The sequence below is a fragment of the Hyaena hyaena genome, unplaced genomic scaffold (genome assembly GCF_003009895.1).
Source record: "Hyaena hyaena isolate Hyena2069 unplaced genomic scaffold, ASM300989v1 scaffold_18, whole genome shotgun sequence".
Taxonomy (NCBI): domain Eukaryota; kingdom Metazoa; phylum Chordata; class Mammalia; order Carnivora; family Hyaenidae; genus Hyaena; species Hyaena hyaena.
Window position 1 is genome coordinate 5,596,979 of NW_024080649.1, and position 12,869 is coordinate 5,609,847.

General features: G+C 43.8%; 1 protein-coding gene across 2 annotated transcripts in view; it reads left to right on the top strand.

The window, feature by feature from the left end:
* PMFBP1 (polyamine modulated factor 1 binding protein 1) overlaps window positions 1-12,869 on the top strand; it is a 49,600-nt gene that overhangs the window by 24,895 nt on the left and 11,836 nt on the right. For both annotated transcript variants that reach the window (XM_039221512.1, XM_039221522.1), the window contains exons 8-14: window positions 3,758-3,884; window positions 3,990-4,147; window positions 5,740-5,980; window positions 7,898-8,087; window positions 8,249-8,402; window positions 9,020-9,187; window positions 9,436-9,573. In XM_039221512.1, coding sequence (XP_039077443.1) covers window positions 3,758-3,884; window positions 3,990-4,147; window positions 5,740-5,980; window positions 7,898-8,087; window positions 8,249-8,402; window positions 9,020-9,187; window positions 9,436-9,573 — 1,176 coding nt within the window. The remainder of the gene's footprint in view (window positions 1-3,757; window positions 3,885-3,989; window positions 4,148-5,739; window positions 5,981-7,897; window positions 8,088-8,248; window positions 8,403-9,019; window positions 9,188-9,435; window positions 9,574-12,869) is intronic.

Below are 12,869 nucleotides of genomic sequence, written 5' to 3' on the forward strand. Positions count from 1 at the left end.
ACCTGCTTCTTAACCCCCTTTCAATGGTACTCCCAACAAGACAGAACCTCCTCTTGGCTTGCCAGGTTCAAAAGGATCATCCAGCTTTCTAGTTCCTGGTTGGAATTGAAAAGCACCAAATTTAGGGAAGACTATCTATTCATAATCAGCCCTTTTTTTCAAAACCTCATTATTTTCAAAATTCAAAGCCATCTCAAAAGTTGATTTTAACAGTGAATAAGCATTTAAACCATGTAAACAAACAGCAAGATTTGACCAACTAGTAGCCAAAGCTAGGTTCATTGCTTTCCTAGGTGAGATTTTTTTAAGCTATTTAAAAAAAATTTTTTTTTGGTGTTTATTTATTTTGAGAGAGGGAGAGAGGGAAGGAGGAGGGACGGAAGGGCAGAGAGAGAAGGAGAGAGAATCTCAAGCAGGCTCTGCACTGTCAGCACAGAGCCTGACATGGGGCTTGAATTCACAAACTGAGATCATGACCTGAGCGGACACCCAAGAGTCAGATGTTTAACCAACTGAGCAGCCCAGGTGCCCCTTAAGTTTTTATTTTCATTACAGTTAACACACAACATTATATTAATTTCAAGTGTACAATACAGTGATTCAATAATTTTATACATCACCTGGTGCTTATCATGACAAATGCACTCCTTAATCCCCATCACCTATTTATTAACCCACTCCCCCCCCACCTCTCCTCTTCAGTTTGTTCTCTATAACTAAGAATATATCTTTGTGTTTTCCCCTTTGCTCATTCATTTTGTTTCTTAAATTCCAAATACGAGTGAAATCATGGCATTTGTCTTTCTCTGACCAACTTATTTTGCTTAGCATTATACTCTCTAACTCCATCCATGTCATTGCAAGTGGCAAGATTTCATTCTTTTTTGTGGCTGAATAATATTCCATTGTATATGGAGTATACCACATCTTCTTTATCCAATTCATCAATTGATGGTCACTTGGGCTGCTTCCATATCTTGGCTAATTGTAAATAATGATGCTATAAACATAGGAGAGCAGGTATGCCTTTGAGTTACTGTTCTTGTATTCTTTGGGTAAATACTCAGTAGTGCAATTACTAGATCATAAGGTAGTTCTATTTTTAAGTTTTTGAGAAACCTCAGGGGTGCCTCAGTGGCTCATTTGGTTAAGCATCCAACTGAAGCTCAATTCATGATCTCATGGTTCATGGGTTTGAGCCCCACATTGGGCTCTGTGCTGACAGCTCAGATCCTGGAGCCAGTTTCAGATTCGGTATGTGTGTGTGTCTCTCTCTGCCCCTCCCCTGCTCAGGGTCTGTCTCTCTCTCAAAAAATAAACAAACAAACAAACAAACATTTAAAAATCTTTAAAAAAAAAAGTTTTTGAGGAAACTCCATACTGTTTTTACACAGTGGCTGTATCAGTTTGCATTTCCTTGGTGATACCTTAAGTCAGTCATACCTGAACCTGAGATTCAAGGCAAAGCCAGCCACCTGAGGCCATACTATGGGCAAGCAGGGTTGCTAATCCTGATATAGCAGCAAAGGCAGGTAGCAGGGAGAGCAAACAACACATAAACACTCTCCAAGGGTCCTCCTGTGGAGAGATGGAGACTTCTCTTTCCAGGACTTTCTGATCCCTGAAAGTTTAAATGAATGAGGGATCAGTATTGAATTTTGAAGTTCTTCCTTGGACATCTGTCAATATTTATTTTAAAGGTCAGTCTCATATTAGTCACGTCCTGACCTACAACAAGATCTCATAACACTCCTGGGGGGTTTTATTTGGTCTTAAAAATGTCTTTATTTCTTCCATACTCTTATTTTTTATAGTGGCAAAAAAAAAACCCCATATAACGTTAAGTTTACCATCTTAATCACATTTGAGTGTACATTTCAGTCATGTTAAGTTATATTCACATTGTTGTGCAACAGATCTCTAAAACATTCTCATCTAACAAAACTGAAACTCTATATCTATGAAGCACTAATGCCTCTTTACCAGTACATGTTTTAAATTGATGCAAACTTCCCCATAAAACAGACTGTACTTTCCCCTGCCGCTTTATGTGTCCTATCCCAAACTTTCATGTTACCTGGATATTCTATTAGGAGTGGCACTGTCCAGGTTCCAGCGGGTCAGGCATAGAGTGAGTCTTTTTTTTTTTAAGTTTATCTATTTATTTTGCGAGAGAGAGAATCCCAGGCAGGCTTCGCACTGTCAGTTCAGAGCACAATCCAGGGCTCCAATTCATAAACCACAAGATCATGACCTGAGCACAAGTTAGACACTAATCAACTGAGCCACCTCAGCGCCCCATAAAGTGAGCCTTTGAGCCTCTGCATTGCCCACACCTGCATCATATGGTGATTGTCCTGTATTCCTCCAGCTGGCTCCCCACCCCCGCCTTCATGCTGCAGTCCCCTCTTCCTGACAACTGAAATCACATAACTCCCTTGATGCCCAGATGACTAACTGCTCCTTCTCGACCACATCTCCCTACCCTCTCTTAGTTATAGCCCATTCCCCTCTCTTTCAGGGTAAAAGCTGAAGTCCTTGCCCAAGGACTACAAGCCCCCCATGATGCAATGACTCACTGATCTCTCACCTCATGTCCGCCTACTCTCTCCATCACTTATCCCTCTATCCACTTGACCTCCCCCATGTTCTCTCCCCAGGGTCTGGTCACTGGATAGTTTCCTGTCTGCAGATACCTAGAGACACTACAACATGGCTCACTCCCTCACCTCCTACAAGCCCCTGCTCAGAGACACCTTCTCAGTGGGGTCAGCATCTCCATTCTATTTATAATGAAAACCCCATCCCTCCATACACCTCCCCCACTCCCCTTTCACTGCTCTGTTTCTTCCATAGCACCTATCAACTGTTAACGTTGTCTACAAGTGACTATTTATACTCTTTGTCTATCTCACCTCACTATAAGGTCAGCTCCATGGCAGCAAGTATTTATGTTTGTGGCTTTTTTTTTGGTTCCACTGTCCCCAGCACATAGGATTGTGCCTGGCACATGGTTGGTGCCCCATCAATGACTGTCAATTGTTATAGGACAGAAGGGGACAGTGCCTAGCACATAGTAGGTGCCCCATCAATGACTGTCAATTGTTATAGGACAAAAGGGGACAATGCCTAGCACATAGCAGAAGCCCCATCAATGACTGTCAATGATTACAGGGCAAAAGGGCTAAAGGCTTTTGTGCACATTCCACATGAGGATACTAAGTCTGCCACATGCTTTTTTTTATTATTTTAATTTTTTTAAATTGAGAAATAATTAACATAAAAAACTCACCATTTAAAGTATACAGTTCAGTGGTTTAAAAATAGTCACAAGGTTGGGCCACCATCCCCACAATTCCAGAATATTTTCATCACTCTAAAACAAAACCCTGTATCCATGAGCAGTCACTCCCCCCAAGCCCCCAACCACCCCCCCGCCACACACACACACACCTACTACTCTACTCTGTTTCTCTGGATCACCAGCTCTAGACATTTGGCACTTGAAGCGTTTATTTCTTTATTTTGAGACAGAGAGAGAGAGAGTATGGCGGGGGGGGAGAGAAGGAGAATCCCAAGCAGGCTTCGCACTGTCAGTGCAGAACTCGACATTGGGTCGATCCCACAAACATACGATCAGGACCTGAACCGAAATCAGTCAGATGCCTAACCGACCGAGCCAGGCAGGCGCCCCAAGAGTTAGCAGCAATGTTTCCCCATATCTGCGTCCTGCCTTGCTCCCCTCCCATCTGCCCAGATCCTGAAGCACTTGCAGGAGCAGAAAGACAGCCAGTGCCTGCACGTGGAGGAGTACCAGAACCTGGTGAAGGACCTGCGCATGGAGCTAGAGGCGGTGTCGGAACAGAAGAAGAACATCATGAAGGGTAAGCCGAGGACTGGTGGGGGGCGGCGGCGAGAGGCACAAGGAAGCCGGAGGACCCCCCCCCGCCCACCCTGAGCAAGAAGCACGCTGCCCCATCCCGCTGTAGACATGATGAAGCTGGAGCTGGACCTGCATGGGCTGCGGGAGGAGACCTCCGCCCACATGGAGAGGAAGGATAAGGAGGTCATCATCCTGCAGCGGCGGCTGCAGGAGCTACAGATCCAGTTCACTGAGTCCCAGAAGCTGGGTTTGAAGAAAGACAAGGTAAGGCAAGAGGAGCTCTCTGGTTAGAGCCGCCGCCAGAGCTGGCCCTGCAGCTCGGCACCCACTGTCACAGCTGGGGGAACATCAACACAGCAGCAGTGGGACTGTGGGGTCCTTAGGCCCAGAGGCAACTCTGAGCACTTCTCTGGGATTTCTCACAGTACATAATAAATAACTAAAATACTTTTATTTGTACTTGATAGTGGAAAGAGATTCTGTAAGGTAGCCTTATGATGAATTTCAAGAAATTTCAATTTATAAAATTACAAATAAGTTCTGAATATGTAAATCAGGCAGCTTGAAAATACTAATGGAACTATGCCCTGGAAGATGTAATTGCCAACATAAGTCAAGGTCCTGGAAAAGCCTACAAATGGAAGTAAGGACAGAAAGTTTGTGAAACACATGTGAGCTTGTGTAGTCAGTGCCATTCCGTTCCAACTCTGAACTGTCAGAGCTAATCCAACCCATCCATTGGCTGGTCATTCAAACCTCCCATTGAAGGTCCAGAGGAGATCCATTAGTCAAAATGGAAGTACCTGGAGAGATGACCACAAGAGGCAAGGAGTCTGGGTAAATGGCTTTGAGTCATTCATATATTCAGTCAACAAATATTTTAGATTTCCTGTGATATGCCAAACACCATTCTAGGCATTAAGAGTATAATAACTCAGGGGCATCCGGGTGGCTCAGCTGGCTAAGGTGACTGACTTTTGGTTTCGGTTCAGGTCATGATCTCACATTCATGGGTTCGAGGCCCTTGTCAGGCACTGCGCTGATGGCCTGCGGCCTGCTTGGGATTCTCTCTCTCTCTCTGCCCCTCCCCTGCTCAAGCTCTTCCTCTCTCTCTCTCTCTCTCTCTCTCTCTCACTCTCTCTCTCTCTCAAAATAAATAAATAAACACTGTTTAAAAAGAATACGATAACACATGCAGCATCCCTACTCCCCTGGAGCGTACATTCTAGTACCAAGAGACAGATGATAAACAAATCACAGAATAATATATAATACAATGCCAGGTACTAATAAATTCTTACAACAGCTTTGTGGCTTGTTCAAACAGGGTGGTCAGGGAAGGCCTCTGTGATGAGGTAATATTTGGGCAGAGATTTGAATGAAGTGAAGGTGCCACCCAGGAAAAGGTCTTGAGAAAGAATATCCCAGGCAGAGGGAGCAGCAAGTGTGAAAGCCCTTAGATGGGAGTCTGCTTAGAATATTCTAGTAGACAAGCTAAAGTCGAGAGGGGTAGGGGTGGCAAGAGTACGTTCAGACCAGATAATGAGCACCCTGGGAGGTCATTGTGAGGACTTTGGCCTTTTACTAAGTGAAAGGAACCAACGGAGGGTTTGAGTAGAACAAGCAGAACAAGATTTGACCTGCACTTTCAGAGACACCCCCCCTGCCCCCCACCCCTGCTCCGACTGCTGCATTGAAAGCAGCCTGACTTGAGGCAGGAAGCAGAGGTAGGAGACTACTGTGATGTCCAAGGCAGGAGAAGATGGCAGCTGGAGAGGACACTAGACAGTCTCTAAACTGGCCTTACCAGGTCACTGCTCAGGCCTCTATCAGCAGTCACACTTTACTTTCCTCAGATCCTCCAAGAGAAAGATGAGATGTTGCACGAGCTCGAGAAGGAACTGGCCCAGGTTCAGAACAGCCTCATGAAAAAGGAGATGGAGTTGGAGAAGCAGCAGCGAATGACAACAGAACTTGAAATCGCCATCCAGGAAGTGAAGCAGGATAAGTCCAGGGCAGAGTGTGGGGCCCTGCGGGCCGAGATCCAGAAACTGAAGGACTGTCTCGAAGATGCGCAACAGCAACAGAAGCTGACTGGTGAGGCCCCCGGCAGGCCGTGTCCCCAGCACCCTTCAAGCTCACAGGGCCGGAGCCATCTCCTTCTTTCTCTAAACGGCCACTTTCCTCTCCTTCCTCTATTTCTTCACTCCAAACCTTCAGTGACCTCAGGGCACATCTCCCAGGGATCACAATGCCCTCTCAAGCTCCTGCACACACCCCCTAACTGGGAAAGTGGGCTGCTGAGCTCACACACCCACCACCTTCCCAGCTGCCTCAGTTAAAGGTCTTCTCCTCTCCCCATCCAGGGAGGACACTCCCTGTGCACTGCTTTCCTCCCCATCTTCTCCAGGACCTTCGTCACACAGTTTGCCTCTCCCCTCCCTGATTTACACACATTCTCTCCACCCCCTTTCTTTTTGTCTCCAAACGTATTCTATCTCCGCAGCCTGCACTGCAGATTGTGTCTTTGCTCCGCTGCTGAGACTGCTTTCTCAGAGGCGGCAGCTAACTTGTTTCTCTTGGGGTGATGAAAATGATCAGAAATTAGACACTGGTGATAGTTGCACACCTCTGTGAGTGTTCCAGAAACCAATGGCATGTGTGCTTTAAAGGGTTCAATTTTGTTATGTGAGTAATGTATCAATTTCAGGGGGAAGAAAAGGTCCAAAGCATGGCCTGCTTCCTCCCCTCCTGTGACAGTGTGTGTCTGTGTGCAGCTGGGCTCCCACATTCAGCCATTGTTTCCCAGCTTTGGAGATGTAACAGGTCCCTTCTTTCACAAACATCACCATCATTTCCTCTTTTCCCTCCTTCTCTGGCAGTAGTCACCTGCCCCTTATACTCTGCCCTCCTCCCTCTGCTCTCATTCTCTGGACACTCTAGAACCTAGAGCCCCCACCCTGACTTGGCACCTGGGGTCCCTCTTGTTTTGGAGACCATCCCGCCCTTCCTTCTAATCCTTTATTCCTGTTCTCTTCCCTGCTTAAAGACAGAAATTCCTCCTCCTTCTTCCAAGCTATATAATTATTTCTGTAGTGATACCATCTTTCTTCCGGTCTCCAAAGCTGAAAAGTGGAGATGAGGGTAAGGTTGAAGATAGAAACAGTAGTAGAAACTTTAGTATATAGGAGCATATTCTGGTGTAGTGAAACTCCAGGAAGCAACATATTTGAGGTTTTCCCTTTCTACCCAGCAGGGGCAAGGAAATGGACTAAAAAGATATTGGTAGGAAGTCTTTCTCCATTGAATACATTCCAATCTTCCTAAAATAGTCTTTTCTTTATGCCAGGTCCCTGCTCAACTACCCACTAATTAACTCTGAATATTTCTCTCTGGCTTTCAAAGTCCTCCAAAGCCCTGCTCACCTGTCTCCGGCACCCGTTCCCACTTTTCTTTCCAATCAAACCAATCTTCCCATCCTCCTCCCACATGCCTCCCCTGTTCCCTTCCCATGTGTTTGCTGTAACAATACCCATATCTGGAATTCCCTTCCTCCTTATTCTCAGGCTCAGTGCAACCTCTATTCCTCCATAAGTCCATCCCCACCAATCTGGCTTCACAGGAGTTCACAGTGAGTGCACGCTTAACATTACTGTGTCTTCTGTGTCATGTGGGCCAGTCATGTCTCCCTCACTAGACTCTAAACTCCGTTAAGGTCAGATTTGTCCATAATGACAGAATAGGCCACCTAAGAGATACCGAGCAATTTATACTGACTTGTTGAACGATAGTCCAGAAGCGGTCCATGGCTGGGGCATAGCTGAAGACAGATAATTTGGCAGAGCTCCTTAGGAGTGATAATGAAATGGAGAAAAGTAAGGACAGGCTAGAAATTGAAGTAAGGCACAAAATGAAGGAACAGACTTTTTAACTGGTCTTATTTGGGAGTCTGGTCTTCACGCACAGTCCCTTCTCACATGCACCTGTATCTGGCTTGTCCCCTGTGTTCTGCAGCTCAACAAGCAGCCCAGTATAAAGAAGAGGCCCTTCTGGCAAAGAGTAACCTAGAGGATTCCCAGAGGAAACTGCAAAGCTACCTATTAATAGAGAAGCAGAAGACAGAGACCATCCAGGAGCTGCAGAGAGAACTTCAGAAGCTGCAGAAGGATTCCTTGATGGCTGGAGAGGAACTCGCACCCAACAGGTACCACCGTGTCGCCTCCAGAGAGAGGCTGTGTCCCTTGCGAGCCAGCTGGGACACTGCAGCAGCTGCCCAGGAGTGGGCCAGCAAGCCCTGTGCACCCGGCTCATGATCTGCCAACGCAGACTCAAGTCTGTCCTTCTGTTGTTGCCATTTTCCTTTAGGAAACGGATAGAGGAGCTGACATCAGAACTCTCTGAGATCCGCAGGAAGCTTGAACTTTCCGAAAAGGAAAAGAGACAGTTTCAGAAAACAATGGCGGAGCAGGACATAAAGCTGACTGACCTGCTAGACCGTCTAAAACTCCTTCAACACCAGGTATAAAGGGCAAGCAGGCTGCCAGCCCAAGCGTTTGCTCTGCTTCAGATTAAATATATTAGTCTTTATTTGGGAAGATGCCACCATCAATCCGTTCAAACTCATTGTCCAGAATTTGTGTTAAAAAGCTAAGCCAGCCTGTCAGCTCTAGTTTCCATGACCAATAATAAGCATTTTCAAGGGCTAAGCTTAAAAACGGTCAGAGGACAATGTTGGGATTTTTTTTATAGGATTCAAAAGCTATCCTTGTCAGTCATTTTAAGTCTTTGATCTCTGAATTATTCTTTTTGTGCTTTTCTAAGATTTTTTAAAATTTTATTCAAAGAGGTTTTTATATGGAAAGATTTAGTGAGTAAGTGAGAGAGACGGTTGATGCTATGGGAACTGGATCTGTAAATAAAATAAGTTGGTATATTTAATTGAACAAAAAAAAATGCTGAACATCAGAGGAATCTTTGTTATTATCTCTGCTAAATAACCAAGGAGTTGCCCATTCTCTTTGTATAGTTGTTCGGCGGGGGGGAGGGGTTTGATTTGGTTTGGTTTGATTTTTTTGTTTTGTTTCAAAAATATACAGCCTTAAGACTATGTTCCAGGCCAGTCTTTTTACTCCTCAGCATAGGGAGCAAGCTTCCACCAAAAGCAATCTAGAAGAGGAGCTTCAGGAGGTAACAAGATTACTGGAGGAGAAACGGGAGCAGTTGAAAAAGAGCAAAGAACAGGAGAAGTTGCTGGAGCAAGAGCTCGAGACATTCCGACAGGAGGAAAAAAGGAAAGAAAAGATGGTGAGAAGGAGAGTCCATGAAGAGCTGGGGTCCTGAATCAGGGCAAGACTTGAGCCCCAGTGAGCCTGGCAGGATACAGAGGCCATGGGGACTCAGACCTCAGGAGAGAAGGGGGAGGGGAAGGAGAGAAAGGCAGGTGATGAAGAGAGAGAAGGTAGGGTGCAGAAGGCTGGGAAGGGGCAGCAGGCTTCTAAAGGAATCTTAGGTAACACCTCTTTTCTGGGCTTTGTTCTCTAATGGGGGAGCAGACAAAGGAAAGTCTGAGAATATTGGAGGAGGAAAATGAGAATCTCAAAGCACAGTTATTGCAATATTCCACACAACTGGATTCCTCTCTCAGCAAACAAAGCGCCTCCCAGCAAGTGATCCAAGACCTAAATAATGAGGTGAGTTGACAGAAACCCCGAGGGAGTAAGAAACTTAAATGCTGTGACCCTTGACCGGAAATCGCACCTATCTCTCCTCCACCACGGAAAGGCAGCCAACCTCCCAGCCCACGCGCATCTTCCAGTGGTTCCTGTAGCTCCACTTCTCTCCTTGAAGTGGTAACCCTGCCACACTCATTTGCTCCACCAAAGAAATGTTCCTTCCACATGTGGAAGGTCTTATTTAATATCTGCTGGCACTCCCAAACTACCAGGGCTTTGATAGCAAGTATCCCACTACAGCATTTCAGACCGGAGGTGGGTGACTCCATGGCTTGGCGCGCTTTGCTAGGGGAAATAGTGCCAAAGCACAAAAAGTGGATGGAAAGGGAGACATTTCTTTATCGTCACACAAATGAAGAGGACAGAAAAAAGTAAATGGTATCTAACATATGCAAGGTACTGTGCTTGACGTCAGTCATCATTTATTGACGGTCTACTTAAGTCCTTCGTGTACCTTCCATCTGCTTTACTCCCAACAACATATAGATTTCTATGATCCTCATTTTACCAAGAAAAGAAAGGCTGAGGCTCAAAGTAACTGGTTACCAACTGATGAGATGGACCAGTATTTGAACCTGGATCATCTAGCTCCCACACCTAACCTCTTACCCCTTCATCATGAATGTCGATACTTTCCCCCAAATGAATATATTTCATCTTTCTGCAAGACACAAATATAGCATCTTGATGGGTCGTCTCTTGGGTTGCTAATGAAAGATCAAGCAGCCCTCATTCCTTTATAACTTAAGATAAAAAAAATGTTAATCTTAAAATGCTATGGACTTATGCGAAGTATAAGAATAGCACTGCCCAGGGGCACCTGGCTGGCTCAGTCAGTTAAGCATCCGACTTCAGCTCAGGTCATGATCTCACCATTCGTGGGTTTGAGCCCCACATCAGTCTCTGTGCTGACAGCTCACAGCCTGGAGCCTATTGGATTCTGTGTCTCCCTTTCTCTCTGCCCTCCCCCACTTGCACTCAGTCTCTCTCTCTCAAAAATAAATAAACAATAAAAAATATATTTAAAAAAAAGAATAGCACTGCCTAATAGAACTTTCTGTGATGATGGAAACATTCTATATTAGAGCTCTCTTGTATACTATATCTACTAGCACATGTGGCTGTTGAGTGCTTGGAATATGGCTTAGCATGACTGAGGAACTGAATTTTTTATTATTTTTTAATGTTTATTTATTTTTGAGAGAGAGACAGACCATGAGTGGGGGAGGGCAGAGAGAGATGGAGGCACAGAATCCAAAGCAGGTTTCAGGCTCCAAGCTGTCAGCACAGAGCCCAACACAGGACTCAAACCCATGAACTTCGAGATCATGACCTGAGCTGAAGTCAGATCTTCAACCAACTGAGCCACCCAGACACCCCAGGAACTGAATTTTTAATTTTAATATTAACTAATTTTAGTTTTATTTAAATTTAACTAGCCTCATGTGTCTATGGCTACCATATTAGACAGCACAGAGGCTGACATTTCTGGAGTTTTGCCCTCCAGATATATAAATCTCTCCTTTGCTGTGGTCCAGAGTTGAGCTCTGAGCTACTGAGATTGCTAAGGAACCTCCCTGAATATAAGGGGTGTTACCTAAGTATTTAATATGGGCCTATTATCACTTTTGCCAAAAGAAAGATAGCCATTAGAAATAAAAGCATTAATTTCAGAATTCCTTTGATAAAAACCAGGAGGCTAGAAGGGTTTTTTTTGGTATATAAGCGTGTTCAACTTTTTAAAAGCATACCCACATATAGTATATGTATTATAAACTGAAACTGTCATTAGAAAGAGGCTTAGTTTCACATTCTAAAATGCATTTTCTTTCACCAGCATCCATGTCTTAATTTTAAAGTTTCTCATTTGAAAGTAATAGATCCTGAGATTCTTCTTCATCTCTTTGATTCTAGGACATTTTTCCACCATATTTTATAATTAATTACTGTTAATAAGAAAACAAATTTATTTTATATATTTATTATATATTTGGACATCTTATTGAACTCACTGCTAAGCAGTAACAATTTTTCAGTTGTTTCTCATGGATTTTTTAGGTGGATGGTTATTTCATTTACAAGCAACAACAATTTTCTAAACCTCTGTAATATTTATTCTTATTTTATTTTATTTTATTTTATTATTGCATTAGACATTACCTGTAGTTTGGTGTTCAACAGCAGGATCCTTTTGCTTTGAACATTAATGGAATCCATCTGTTTCAGTATGATGTTCTTTGTAATGTGGTGAATGAAATTAATTAATTGATCCTAATTTTGGCCCATCTTTACATTCCTAGTACGAGTCCTAACTATGTGTCAAGTATTACTCTTTTTTTTTTTTTTAATGTTTTATTTATTTCTAGGAGAGAGAGAGAGAGAGAGACAGCGTGAGCAGGGGAGGGTCAGAGAGAGAGGGAGTCACAGACTCTGAAACAGGCTCCAGGCTCTGAGCTGGCAGTTAGCACAGAGTCTGACATGGGGCTCGAACCTACGAACCGTGAGATCATGACCTAAGCGAAAGTCGGACGCTTAACCGACTAAGCCACCCAGGTGCCCCAAGTATTTCTCTTTTAATATAATACTTGGAATATTCTAGGAAGTAAAATAAAGGCAGTATGACTGGAGTGTAGTAATCAAGAAGAATGTTAGTATAGGATAAAAGTAGAAAGATAGTGAGGGGTGGACATTATGGCTTCTGTTAAGCAATTTGGGATTTTATTATTAGAGCAATGAAAGGACATTGATGACATTTCTTCAGAGGGGCAAGAGAGGTGATTTGATCTAAGTTTTCAAAACATAACTCTGACTAATGTGTGGAAATGGATTGCAGAGAGGAGGAGGAGTAAGGAAGGAAGGAAGGAATCCAGTTAGGAGGCTATTGCCATTCAAGCTAAAGTGTCATCAATGAAGACACAATTTAGCAAATTCATGATGTGTTTTAGCAGCAAAATTAACCAGACTAACAATGGACTAAATGTGAGAAGAGAGGAATCAAGGATGACCTAGTGGAACTCACCTGTAAAACCACCTAGGCCTATTGCCTTTGACAAGGAAAAGAGTATATCTTTATGATAACTCTTATTAAAACTCCTTCATTCTATAATTTATGTATAACTACATATAGGTTTTCAGTATCTTTCTCCAAGCTAAACCGTTGATATTAGAGAAATTTAAAATAAAGCCTCCAAACTCCAGTGGACTTTTAGTTCATAACAGCCCTCCCAACTTACCCCTTTCTCCTTTAATAAGCA